Genomic DNA, 14,703 nt, shown 5'->3' with positions numbered 1-14,703 from the left:
CAAAGAACTAGTTACATGCTGTTGCCCCATTCCCATGAGGTAAGGGGCCACTGCTCACTGGAGTGTTTTTGCACACGAAGCTGCATGAAACTCAAAGTCACCAGGCACTTTAACAGCTACATGCGCATGCCAGCACTATATGTCACAAGATTTTTTTACTAATAAGGACGTGCTTTTTGGTGTGATTTACTTTGGTTTACTCAACTTGTTGGGACATTCAATTTATATTACTATTTAATTTGGACTTTACACGTTTATTTATTTATTTATTTATTTATTTTTTGCTTAATTGCACGTTGCACTCTATGGACAATTTATTGATTCACAGCATCTAGTTACTCTACGATTTAGATATTTAGGCTGCACAGTGTTAACACTAGGCACTTTGTTGGTTTGTGTTTGCCTATTATTTTAAATATATGTCACTTTAATACACTGAATTTTGCCACAATATCACTATGTTTATATGATATTTTATGATCCAGATAGTTAGGTTGCACAGCGTTGGCACTAGGCACTTTGTTGGTTTGAGTTTGCCAACTGATGTATTTTAATTTTATGCCACTTTAATATACTGATTTTTTGCCACACTATCACAATATTTATATCTTTGGTCAGTCAAGATCGATTTATATTTTTCTCAGCTTGTAGACTGCATATTGTTTAGACCCACGTAATTTTTCAATTTTTATTTATTTATTTCAGTCGGCACAGTGGGTTTTATCACTTGGATTTTTAATCTAAATAGTAGGAACTTATTTAATTAGGATTAGCGCGGCACCATCCATCTATATAATACCATCCTATATCGTTTTGCTATATAACCCACCTGCTGACGGTAAGGGTCAGTGTGTATGGGTGATGGTGATGGGCTTCCTTTCCTTTTATGCCTGCAGAGATCTGCTGTGAATTGCTCTTGATTGCTTCAGACAACCGACTTATTAATATCTTATAAGGACTTTTCAATCATGTTCTTGCTATAGCGCTACACCTATATCCCACAATAAAACACAGACCTGACCAGAGAGGTGAGGAGGATTCTGGGAGGTCACATGAAATCACTCTTATCTCTATTAATAAAACACAGACCTGACCGGAGAGGTGAGGAGGATTCTGGGAGGTCACATGAAATCGCTCTTATCTCTATTAATAAAACACAGACCTGACCGGAGAGGTGAGGAGGATTCTGGGAGGTCACATGACATCACTCTTATCTCTATTAATAAAACACAGACCTGACTGGAGAGGTGAGGAGGATTCTGGGAGGTCACATGACATCACTCTTATCTCTATTAATAAAACACAGACCTGACCGGAGAGGTGAGGAGGATTCTGGGAGGTCACATGACATCACTCTTATCTCTATTAATAAAACACAGACCTGACCGGAGAGGTGAGGAGGATTCTAACATGATATTCCTATTGGTTCCTCATTACAGAGATTTCCTCTTGTGAAGTCAGGTGATCATATGACCATCACAGTGCCTCCATGTGACTCCCTAAAACCTGAGAGACACAACATGGAGAAGATTCTAGAAGTCACCAAGAAGATGATGGAGCTGCTGACAGGAGAGGTGAGCGGTGCTGGGAATTCTGGGACATTATCCAGTAACAGACAAGGGATGTGTCTGGATGGTGACTGTATCATTGTGTGTGTCAGGTTCCTATAAGGTGTCAGGATGTCACTGTCTATTTCTCCATGGAGGAGTGGGAGTATTTAGAAGGACACAAGGATCTCTACAAGGACATCATGATGGACAATCAGCCGCCCCTCACATCACCGGGTAAGAGGAGACTTTATTGTAAAGGAGAGAGCAGTACGGAGGGTCCACCTAGATCCCCCATCATCTGATAAACACATAGAAACAATGTATTCAGTCAGTGTGTGTGTTTCCTACAGATGGATCCAGTAATGGGAACCCACCAGAGAGATGTCCCCGTCCTCTGTATTCCCGGGATTCCACACAGGAAGATCACACCATCCATCACCATCATCAGGTAGATGAGGAACAATCACTGATAGTATCATTAGGATCTGTACATTATCTGCATTGTTACCATTGATGTCATTTTTATTATATATTCAGAGTGGAAACCTAAGAGATTCTAAAATTGAAGTCAAAGAAGAGATAAAAGAGGAGGATGATGAGGATGGGGTGATGGAGGAGTCAGAGTCTCTAAAAGAACACAAAGATATGTACCAGGACGCCATGGTGGAGTCATCCAGCTACAGAAACCCACCAGAGAGATGTCCCCGTCCTCTGTATTCCCGGGATTCCACACAGGAAGGTCACACCATCCCTCACCATCATCAGGTAGATGATTGACAATTATTGGTAGTTCTGATTTATACACAGCATGTTTATTACAATTAATGTTTTATTATATATTCAGAGTGGAGACCTCGGGGATTATAATATTGTTGTTAAAGAAGAGTATAAAGAGGAGGATGAGGATGAGGAGTATGGAGTGATGGAGGAGTTTTCAGAAGGACACAAGGATATGATGGAGCCACCAAATACCAGGAACCCACCAGAGAGATGTCCCCGTCCTCTGTATTCCCGGGATTCCACACAGGAAGATCACACCATCCCTCACTGTTACATGGTTGGTGGGACGGATCATCTAGAACATGAACTTGAGGAGACAGGGGGGTTTATTTACTGAAGGCAAATCCACTGTGCACTTGGAAGTGCAGTTGTTGTAGATCTGAGGGGAACATAAAAAACAGCTTTTCTGCTTGCACATGATTGAATGATAGAAATCAGCAGAGCTTCCCCTCATTTCAGATCTTCCCCTCAGAGCTACAGCACTTGAACTTCCATGTGCACTTGTAGTGCGTGGTGGATTTGCCTTTAATAAATCAACGCCAATGTGTGGATTTTTTATGTGATGTCACAATAATAAAGATGATATTCTCTCTCATTTTCTTGATTTAGAGTGGAGATCCAATCGATATAGAATTTGAGGTTAAATCAGAAGAAGAAGAGAGGTATGTGAGGGATGATCAGCAGTCTATGGAGGAGGATGGAATAACGGGGACATTTATAGAGGAGGACACTCCTACAGAGATCAGTACAGGTGGGTCATTAACACTAAATACATTCCTCCACCCATACTGCTCACTGATTGGTCCAGAGTAGGGCAGGACTGGGTGATATCAGCCTGTAATCCCCTGGTCACTTTCCTGAGCTGTGTTCCCCGTCCTGTATTCCTGTATTTCTCTCGGATAATCTTCCTTCTCTGTGCTGCAGACACAATTTATGTATCTAGACTGGATTTATGGAGATTCTGGGGTTCAACTGGCAGCAAAAATGTTCATTTTCACCATAGATGTTACTAGATCTAGGCACCTGGGGTATGTGGTTTGTGTCGTCTGCCCCATACCCGAGTATGGCAAGATGTCTGACAGAACAATTCTCCGGAGATTACTTGTTCTGTTGTCTGCTGGCTGTGCCGGGTGGAGGGATATGTCTGTATAGTCTCAGACCCAAGTCACTGAGTGCAGTCTCAGGAGATGGGAGGCAGCGGTGTGGAACCTCTGCAACTTGTCTCATGTAAACATTTCATCTTCCACTGATTACTGAATACCAATATTATGAGTCCTGACCCTTACACTGTATAATTTATATTGTACATTACATACTCCTGACCCCTGCACTGTATACTCTATGTAGTACATTACATCATTCTGATACTATATAGTCCTATCTGTTGTATCTTATACAATAAGTTGTACATTACATAGTCCTGACTTCTGCTGTCTGCCCTCTGCCCACTGCTATATATACACATAATATGTATTCTCTTTTGTTACACCCGTTTTCTACCAGCTGGACATTTTATATCTGATGATGTGATTGGAGCACAGACCTTTACATGTTGATAATAATGTGATAACATCCTCAAACTTTGGAACCTTAAACAGAAAGTGATAACGAGGGAGGAGTCACTAACTCAATGATGGTGGTCTTCAGGATCAGTCCAGTTTTCATCTTGGTTGTTCTCCCCCCATCCTCTCTCTCTGACCTCTGGTGGGGCTCAGCCCCGCTGTTATTCATGACTAAATCATGGACTAAATAAGGAAGTGCAGGACTTCTTGTGTTGGGAAGATGGCAATGAGTGATAAAGAGGGTGGGGACACTCGTCCTATAATCCCCTCATCACTGTCACTCCTATAAAAGACAGTTCTTGTTGTTTCCTCACTCTCTGACTAAGGTCCATGAATAAAGAAATGATCTGGTAGGAGATTCTGAGATGAGATGTGGGGCTGAAACAACTAATCGATTATGAAAATAGTTGTCAACTATTTTCATAATCGATTAGTTGGTCAGTCAATTAATTGGCCTGCATACAGAAAATACAGCTCAGTACACCATCCATACATGTCAGTAAATGCCTGAGAACTTGAATGTGTGAGGAGCAATGCCTCATTTTATCTTCCTATAAGGGAACACTATACTATACTTTGTACCTTTCTATAAGAGAACTCTATTCCTGTCAGGGCTGGGCTCAGCCCTTCCTTCTCTGAGCTGGCTACTCAGCTGTCGGCTAATTGCCAGCTCCTTTCTCTCCACAGTGACTCAGCTGTTGATGATCTGCTCATCAGTCCTGCCTACTTAAAGCCGTCCAGCTCACTTCATCTCTGCTTTCGCCTTTGGTCACATCTCAGAGACCTTCTCCTGCATTCCTGTTGAAGACTTGCTCGGCTGACGTCACTTTTGGCTCCAGATCCTGCTTGCTGTACTACTACGTTGATCTCTGGCTCTCTGATATTGGCATTGGCTGACTACCAGATCTGGTTACTGAACTCTGGCTATGTATTGAGTACACTTACTCTGTTTACCTTTTTATTATTATTAAACAAGTGTGATTAACTGTACTTCTGTCTCAGTCTGATTCATGGTTTTTGACAGTAGGCGAAGGCCACGAATTCAGAAGATGCAGTCAGTCCACTTGTTGGTAATATTTTTTCCAGATTGGTTGACCAGGATCACTGCATGGATCAGTTTGCCATTTGCCATTACAAATGCTCCTGAGTCGCACGGCTCACCTGGAATCTTCCACTATGGCTGCTCCGGTACAACCCGTGTTGCAGGCCGCTGCTGCTCCAGTCTCTGTGCAGGCACCCGCCTCGAGTATTACCTCTATAAGAGGCATGTCTGATTTCACTCCGCTTCCCCAGCGATTTGGGGGAAATATAGTTCAATGCAAAGGATTTCTCAACCAGGTTTAGATATATACTTTGAGATGTTGCCCCAGGCGTTTCCCACAGACAGAAGCAAAGTAGGTTTCGTGATATCTTTGCTTTCTGAGAGAGCCTTGGCCTGGGCAAACCCTCTATGGGAGACGCAAAAACCCGTGGTCCTGAGTTACCCAGAATTTGTAGCTTCCTTCAAAAGGGTATTTGATGTTCCCGCACGCTTCGCTTCTGCTGCCAAGAGCCTCATGTCATCAAACAGAGTACAAGAACTGTTTCTGATTAGGCCATTGAATTTCGTACTCTGGCAGCAGAGGTTGCTTGGAACAATGAGGCCCTCGTGGCTGCTTAATCTCATGGTCTCTTGGATAACATCAAGGATGAGATAGCAGCCCGAGATATACCCACTGAGGTGGAGAGGTTGATCACATTCGCCATCCTCATTGACTCCAGACTTAAAGAAAAACTCTCTTTTAACCACTTGCCTACAGGGCACTTTCACCCCCTTCCTGCCCAGACCAATTTTCAGCTTTCAGCGCTCTCACACTTTCAATGACAATTGCTCAGTCATGCAACACTGTACCCATATGAAATTTGCGTCCTTTTTTCACACAAATAGAGCTTTTTTTTTGGTGGTATTTAATCACTAGTGGGTTTTTTATATTTTGTGCTATAAATAAAAAAGACTGAAAATTTGGTGAAAAAATGCCTTTTTCTTTGTTTCTGTCATAAAATTTTGCAAATTAGTAATATCTCTTCATAAATTTTGGCAAAAATTTATACGACTACATATCTTTGGTAAAAATAACCCTAATTAGTGTATATTATTTGGTTTTTGTGAAAGTTATAGAGTCTACATGCTATGGTGCAAATCATTGAAAATTGATCACACCTAATCACACCTGATGTACTGAAGACCTATCTCATTTCTTGAGACACTAACAAGCCAGCAAAGTACAAATACCCACAAAATGACCCCATTTTGGAAAGCAGACACCCCAACGTATAATCTATGAGGCATAATGAGTCTTTTGAACTGTTCATTTTTTCCCAGAAGTTTTTGGAAAATGTGGAAAAAAAATGAAAACGCATTTTTTTTCCCACAAAGTTGTCAATTTTTAAGAAATTTCCAACACATAGCATGTACATAGCAAAAATGACACCCCAAAATACATTCTGTTACTCCTCCTGAGTATGGCGATACCACATGTGTGAGACTTTTACACAGCCTGGCCACATACAGAGGCCCAACATGCGGGGAGCACCTTCAGACCATCTACAAGCATAAACTACACATCTTATTTCTCAACCACCTATTACAGCTTTGAAGGCCCTGGAGCCCCAGGACAAAGGAAACGCCCACAAAATGACCCCATTTTGGAAATTAGACACCCCAACGTATAATCTATGAGGCATAATGAGTCTTTTGAACTGTTCATTTTTTTTCCAGAAGTTTTTGGAAAATGTGGAAAAAAAATGAAAACGCATTTTTTTTCCACAAAGTTGTCCATTTTTAAGATATTTCCAACACATAGCATGTACATAGAAAAAATGACACCCCAAAATGTATTCTGCTACTCCTCCTCCTGAGTATGGCGATACCACATGTGTGAGACTTTTACACAGCCTGACCACATACAGAGGCCCAACATTCAAGTAGCACCATCAGGCGTTCTACAAGCATAAATTACACATCTAATTTCCTGACAACCTACTATTTTTGAAGGGCCTTATATTTCTAACACATAGCATTTACATACCAAAAATTACACTCCAAAATAAATTCTATTGAGGAAAGGGTAAAAAAAAAAAGTATTACCTGTGCTTTTAGTAGTGTCCACAGAAGAGAGCACTGGTCCAGGCAGCAGTCAGGGATGTGCTTAGCGACAGCAATAGTAATCCAGGCAGCAGGCAGGAATATTGTCTATAGTCAGCACAAGGATATCATCAGCACAGCCAAAGCATTTGTCCATAGAAATTGTCCAGGTAGAGACAGCCAACACAGCCATAATATTGGTCCTGGTACACCGTTACCTCCTTGCACTCATTTTTGTACCGCTCTCCAGCCCTTCGTAAACATACTGCCTCTTGCTACAGCTAATTATTTCCATAGTCCAGGTAGCAGGCAGAGGTGTGGTCAGTTTATGCTGCAGGCAGGGGGATGGCAGCAGTAAGTCAGCAGCAGACTGAGGGCCGCAATCAGGTAATACCTGTGCACAGGGGTAGAGGCTTCGACCCACCCAAATCTCTATGAAGCCTCCGGACTCCAGACCCTAAATTACGAAACCCGGAGACAACAAAAAAAATTGTTTTCTCCATCCGGAAAAACATTTCTGGAGCCGCTCACATGTGAGACCCTTGTGTCCTACAGTAGCTGGGCAACAGATCAGTCCAAGCAGTAGGCAAAAGCATAGTCCATAAAACAGGCCAGGGTCAGATAACGTGCAAGCAGTCCAAGTGGTAGGCAGAAGCGTAGTTGGTAAAACAGGCCAGGGTCAGTTCACGTGGAAGCAGTCCAAACGGTAGGCAGAGGCATAGTCAAAAAACAGGCCAGGGTCAGTTCACGTGGAAGGCAGTGGCATGGTTATTTGAGGAAGCATGGGAAATGGTCAGCACAGATGATGAAAATGGGGAAATGGTTAAGAATATGGGCTAATATTTTAGGGATGTGTGATATAGTCGGAATCATTCATCAATGCAAAGGCCGGGTTCAAGGGGACACTGGGGACAATGGTAGCTGGTAGCTCTTCGAAATCCTTTACTGCTGCATACTCGACATCTTTTTTAGCATCTTCGGCCTGCTTCAGATGGGGAATGTGGTCCGGGAAGTGGCGTTCATGAAGTCGGCTAACAGCATCAGAGCAAATGTTTTCTGGGGGGGGTCTTTGATGGTAGATGAGGGATGTGACAACTTCTTCAATGAATTTTAGGAAGTGGGCAGGGCTTTCGGTGGATTTGGTGTAAATTATGTAGGCATTATAAATGGCCAAATTAATTAGAGTGCTACTTTCTTGTACCAAAAACGGGACCTCCTTATTGCTAAATAAGGTGAAGCATTTGGTCGTTGAAATCACCCCCCCATGTACAGATTGTAATCTTGTACACATTTTGGCTTTACAATGGGACCTCATCTTCTCTAAACTTCAACTGTAGTGTCGTCATGGATGGTGGACATCATGTACACATTTCTGGTATCCTTCCACCTCAAGGCCAGCACTTTGTTGCATCTCAAAGTTGCTCTTTCTCCCCTTCGCAATTTCTTATTTACTATGGCTGTGGAGCCTTTCTGGAGGTTCCACAGGCCAGGGTTTGTGTGAGGTATAGGTGTTTGAAAAGGGGCAGGCTGGTATAAAAGTTATCCAGGTATATGTGGTAACCTTTCTTCAGCAGTGGGTATGCCAGGTCCCATACAATTTTACCAGTTGTGCCCATGTAGGCCGAGCACTCAGGGGGCTGGAGCTGGGAATCTCTTCCTTCATTTATGCGGAACGCATACAGATATCCCGTGACTCTCTCACAAAGCTTATAAAATTTCACTCCGTATTTGGCCCTTTTGCTAGGAGTGTATTGTTTTATTCTTAGCCGGCCTGAAAAGGGTACCAGGGACTCATCTACACATATATGTTTATTGGGGACATAGAGTTCTGCAAATCGTTGGGAAAAGAAATTAATGAGTGGGCGAAGTTTATATAATTTATCGTAATTTGGATGATTGTGGGGAGGGCACTGGGTGTTGTCACTGAAATGAAGAAAGCGCATTATCATCTCGTATCGGGACCTGGACATTACAGAAGAATAAATGGGCGTGTGGTGAATGGGGTGGGTGGACCAATAGGCATGTCTTTCATTTTTTTTTTGTAAGCCCCATGTTTATGGTGACGCCCATAAACATTTTGAACTCCTCCAGAGTCAAATCCTTCCACTTGAATGGATGGGCGTATGAAGATTGGGGATTGTTGGCAATATGCTGCTGGGCATATGAATTGGTCTGGTCCACGATGAGTTGCAGCAAAGTGTTGGGCAAAAATAAATTAAAACAATCAATTTCAGAAAAATTTTGGGTATTGGCCTGCACACCTGGCTGTGCGTGAAAGGGGGTATTCTTGCTGATCCTGAGTCAGAAGGCAGCCATGTTGGATTGGCAAGACCATCTGGGAGATATGTAGCGGCATGGCACATAGCACTCCAGTGCTGGTAGTTGGAGTTCCTGTGCTGGCATTTGGGCATGATGCTGCAGCAGTGCTGGTACTGGGCATTTCTTGTGGCCTTTCGCTGGTGGCAGCTCTGGTACTGGACCTTTGGTTTTGGGGTCTAGTGCTGGCAGCAGCGCTGGTACTGGGCCTGGGAATTTGATCCTGGGGTATATTGCTGGTGGCTGCCTGGTTTCCAAAGCACCGTGCTCTTTTAGGAGGGATCCATTCTTCCTCTGATTCATTTGCCGATCCACTACTATCGATCAGTTCAACTGCTGAATTTGATTCACAATCGGAATTGGCATTTGAATCTGATGAGAACCTCCCACTGCTCTCCTCAGTCATGGAGAGGATGTGGAACGCCTCCTCACTAGTATAGAATCTTTTGGACATTTTTTCTGATGGGCTGTGCGACGGGTGACAAATGATGGTCACTGATGGGTGATGGGTGACAGGTGACAGTCACTGATGGGCAACAGGTGATGGGTGACGTGCGACGGTCACTGGTGGGTGACAGGTGACGTGCGACGGTCACTGGTGGGTGACAGGTGACGTGTGACGGTCACTGGTGGGTAGCAGGTGACTTGCGATGGTCACTGATGGGTGACAGGTGACGTGTGACAGTCACTGGTGGGTAGCAGGTGACGTGTGACGGTCACTGGTGGGTGACAGGTGATGGGTGACAGTCACTGATGGCAGTCTCTGATGGTGACTGGTGCACTTTATGGGACTGATAGGTGACAGATGAGGCTCACTGATGGGTAACTGATGATGGTCACTGATGACAGTCACTGGCGATGGTCACTGATGGGTGACAGGTGCACCGCTGACGGCAGCCTCTGACGGTGGCAGGTGCACTTTGTGGGCACTGATGTGGTGACTGATGTGACTGTTGGGTGACAGCTGTAATGGGGGGCGGGCGATGTGACAGGTTCTCTTTTATTTGTTGTGTTGGTGCAATACAGTACAAACACAGATCGGTAACTCACTGCTCCTGGCTCTTCTCTCCTCACACTGGAAACGGTGTGTGAGGAGAGAAGAGCCGGTAACAGCTAGTAACCAGTCTTTGTTTACATTTAGTGATCACGTGTGAATGGATCACAGCCGATCAGGTGGTAAACAGCCGCCAGTCATAGGCTGTTTACCCTTGTCGGTGACGAGCAGTGTTCCTGGAAACACGCCGCCACCGACGTGACCGCGCTGCGCACTCCTGATCGTGCGCATGCGCGGTCTAAAGCAGGGAATCCCCATTTCTGATCGGCTATGACGTAATCGCGGCCGATCACATGGTGAACAGCCATGCCCAATGGCTGTTCACCTCTGTCGGTGACGTGCTGTGTCCCAGGGACACGGCAACACCAACAGAGCAGGGCTGCGCACCCGCGATCGCGCACATGCCCTGTGTGAACCAGCCGCCGTCATATGACGGCGGCCTAGAACAAGAGCCGCACCGCTCCGCTGTCATATGAAGGTGGGCGGGCGGCAACAGGTTAAGGAGCGCTGGCGCAAACCTCCTGTACACTTGTCTCCGAGCTTTGCAGTCCCACCCTTGCCTCCCTCACCTCCCATGCCTCCTGGTACCGAGTTGGTCAGTGAAGATGAACCCATGCACTTGGGCTTCACGCGTCTCTCTGCGGATGAGAGAGCCCTTAGGAGGAGGGAGAGATTATGCCTTTATTGAGGCCAGGCTGGTCACTTTTTGAAGTCTTGTCCTACCTGTCCAGGGAACACCCGAACCTTGAGGTCCTGTCACGGACAGACCTTAGGTAGCGTTATTTCGTCTCCAGTTTCCCAGAAAGATAAGCCCCTGGTTTTGGTTACCCTGTCTTGGGCTGAGTCATCCGTCGAGATACAGGCTCTAATCGACTCTGGGGCTGCAGGCCTGTTCATTGATGCTGCCTTTGTATCACAGCACTCGATTTTGCTACAGCTGCGTGACACTCCACTTGCCATTGAGGCTCTTGACGGGAGACCTCTACAGCCTGCCCATGTGACTCATGAGACATTTCCGTTGTTCATGGCCATTGGGACCCTTCACCATGAGATAATCCACTTCCAAGTTATTTCCTCACCTAAGTTTCTGCTGGTTATTGATTATCCTTGGTTACAGAGGCACAACCCTTCTTTTGATTGGCTCCGAGCTGAGGTTCTGTCCTGGTCGCCAGAGTGCAGTGAGAGATGCTTCCAGAAGGTAGCCAAGGTCCTGTGCACCTCTTCACTCTCCTCCCTGCCAAGGGAGTACTGCGATTTTAGCGATGTCTTTGACAAAGGTCAAGTCGGTACTTTGCCTCCACACCAGACCTATGATTGTGCAATTGACCTTCAACCTGGTGCCATATCCCCTCGTGGCCGTGTTTACCCTTTGTCGGTCTTGGAGGATAAGGCCATGGAAGAGTATGTTGCAGACGCACTTTCTGATGGTTTCATCATACAAGGATCTCTTGTATCATGTCCTCAGTCTTTAGCCATCTCTTGTATCATGTCCTCAGTCTCCAACCATCTCTTGTATCATGTCCCCAGTCTCTAACCATCTCTTGTATCATTTCCTCAGTCTCTAACCATCTCTTGTATCATGTCCTCAGTCTCTGACCATCTCTTGTATCATGTCCTCAGTCTCTGACCATCTCTTGTATCATGTCCTCAGTCTCTGACCATCTCTTGTATCATGTCCTCAGTCTCTGACCATCTCTTGTATCATGTCCTCAGTCTCTGACCATCTCTTGTATCATGTCCCCATTCTCTGACCATCTCTTGTATCATGTCTTCAGTCTCTAACCATCTCTTCTATTATGTCTGCCATCTCTTTCTTAAACACACTGCTATTGTATCAGAAAAATTTCCATTCAGTACACCTCTAGCAGACATGATACAGGAGATGGTCAGAGACTGCAGACATGATACAGGAGATGGTCAGAGACTGCAGACATAGTACAAGAGACGGTCAAAGACTGCATACATGATACAGGAGATGGTCAGAGACTGCAGACATATTACAGGAGATGATCAGAGACTGCATACATAGTACAGGAGATGGTCAGAGACTGTGAACATGATACAGGAGATGGTCAGAGACTGCAGACATATTACAGGAGATGGTCATAGACTGCATACATAGTACAGGAGATGGTCAGAGACTGTGAACATGATACAGGAGATGGTCAGAGACTGCAAACATGATGCAGCAGCTCAATGCAACCTCACCAGTGCCTGTCATGCGGCCTGCCTGTGCCCAGATTAAAGCAGCGATCTCCGTGTGTCACGGAGCTGTATTTGAATTGCCCGGGTCGCAGTAACAATGTCCCGCCTCCTGTGATCACGTCACAGATTCAATGTCCTGCCTTTGGATCAGTGTGCCATCTATCACAGGAGGCTCGACATTGTCACTGAGACCTGGGCAATTCAGCTCCGTGACACACGGAGATCGCCACTCTGTAGGAGGGAGGTTAGGAGGAGGGAAGGGAGGACTGGGGCACTCCAGGATGACACCCCCGCAATGGGTGGCTCCATTTTCCACTCCATTATCGGCAATATTTTCCTTTTGGCAATGTGCTGAAAACACAATTTTCTCTTAGTCATCTTCCAGGACGGCACACCTGAGATGAGAGGCTCCTCCCTACAGGAGACATAATCAATCGACAGCTGTTTTAAGTCCCCACCCTTCCCCTTGATCCTCAGTTTTTGATTGTGTTTCTCCCTACACAGCGAAACCGTTTGTTTTTTTTCCAAATGAACCGAAGCCTGGGGCTGGTGGTCTCCCCCTGGGAGCCGGACCAAATGCCTGGGAAGGCCTACGGCCACATCACCCTGAAAGCGCCCGATCTCGTCTGATCTCGGAGGCTAAGCAGGTTCGGGCCTGGTTAGTACCTGAATGGGCCTCTGGGTCTGGCCGGATATATTTATCCTTCCTGGGGGGTTCCCCTATCCTTTCCTCAGGGGGGGCAGCAGAAACTGGAAGAGCCCCCCTGAGAGCTGAAGGCCCCTGGGTACAGTGGTGTCCCCAGAACTTCACGGGCCTTTTTCCTGTCTCCCCCCTTACCTGTCCAGGCGTCCATTCAGACAGCGGTGCTGGCCGTCGGTTCTTTCCAGGGGGAACCTGTCTCCCGACTCCTGGGCCCCTGGTAGCTCGCGTGGGCTGCTGGGGAGGGCGCCGCCTGAACGACCCGCGTTCTTACCCAGGAGGGAAGGCTGGGAGTCAGCAGGAGCAGGCACCCACATGCTCCTTTCGAGGAGGCACCAGTTCACTACGATGGATGTCTGTCTAAACCACCTCAGATGGGAATAAGGAACGTACGGCATTGCCCCCCCCAGGTGTATATACTGACTGGCAGGACACAGCCTAACCTTGCAGCTCCCTATGGGGACAGCAGTTGGGGGGGCACTTTGGCGGCTATCCTCCTTGCGTGTGGACCATAAGGATGGAAAAGCAAGCCCGGTGGCTGTGGCAAAAGGGGAAGATGACAATGGTGAGTATTTCCCTTTACCTTGGGAATTTAGCTGCAAAATCCCCAATCCCAGCCAGATGGTTTCTGGGCATTTGAGATAATCTCCCCTGGGGTCTGGATTCAAATAACCCAGAAGCTTTTGCTAAAAACACCAGCTACAGCTCCCTCTTACATCAGAGATGCTGTATGGTGGACAAGTGGTGCAGAGGAGCGAGTGTGCCTAAACCACCTCAGATGGGAAAGAGGTAGGTAAGGCATTTCTTCCCCTTCCCCCTGTATTTACTGAGTGGTGCAGTGCAGGACCTGGGGTCTGCATAACAAAATAGCCCAGAAGCTACTGCTAAAAACCACCAGCCACAGCTCCCTCTTACAGCAGAGACACTGTGGTTATCACAACAGTAGGTTTCCAGCCTCTCCCTACATGTCCGGTTGTGGGACATTAGTAGGGATGAATAGAGCGAAGGGGGGGACCTGGTAGATACAAAGAGTTCCTTACAGGCCAGGTATACCACTGAACAATTTATAGATTGTGCAATGGTTGAAGGATTCAGAAGTAAGCTCTCCTGGTCAGCAGGTGCACTAAGGTATATGGCCCTATTAGCCCAGCTGCTAGCAATCTGAAGTTGTTCCAAAATGCTTAAAAGCTGACCTAACTTTCAACGATGTGGCAGGGACCAAGCTTCTGTGTGGCACAGTAGGGGTTCCCTTGTGACAGATCCTCCTTTTAGGGGTTGCTTGCTATGGGTAACTTTTCATAAGCTCCAACCTTCCACTCCACCTTTACACTGTGGTTATATTATAGTGTTGGTTTGGGCTACAGTCCACTCAGTGACAGATCTAAAGGCGATTTACCATAAATCACTTCCTA

The 14,703-nt window shown here is 45.9% G+C and overlaps 1 protein-coding gene across 3 annotated transcripts in view; it reads left to right on the top strand.

Moving 5' to 3' along the window:
• LOC141122000 (uncharacterized) overlaps nucleotides 1-14,703 on the top strand; it is a 146,884-nt gene that overhangs the window by 121,887 nt on the left and 10,294 nt on the right. The window contains exons 3-8 of one of the 3 annotated variants that reach the window (XM_073611783.1): nucleotides 1,440-1,574; nucleotides 1,661-1,784; nucleotides 1,901-1,998; nucleotides 2,088-2,315; nucleotides 2,395-2,607; nucleotides 2,940-3,081. In XM_073611783.1, coding sequence (XP_073467884.1) covers nucleotides 1,440-1,574; nucleotides 1,661-1,784; nucleotides 1,901-1,998; nucleotides 2,088-2,315; nucleotides 2,395-2,607; nucleotides 2,940-3,081 — 940 coding nt within the window. The remainder of the gene's footprint in view (nucleotides 1-1,439; nucleotides 1,575-1,660; nucleotides 1,785-1,900; nucleotides 1,999-2,087; nucleotides 2,316-2,394; nucleotides 2,608-2,939; nucleotides 3,082-14,703) is intronic. The other 2 variants (XM_073611784.1, XM_073611786.1) reach the window with 2 other exon arrangements.

Source organism: Aquarana catesbeiana, unplaced genomic scaffold (genome assembly GCF_042186555.1).
Source record: "Aquarana catesbeiana isolate 2022-GZ unplaced genomic scaffold, ASM4218655v1 unanchor237, whole genome shotgun sequence".
Lineage (NCBI taxonomy): Eukaryota > Metazoa > Chordata > Amphibia > Anura > Ranidae > Aquarana > Aquarana catesbeiana.
This window is presented reverse-complemented; position numbering and strand designations above follow the sequence as displayed.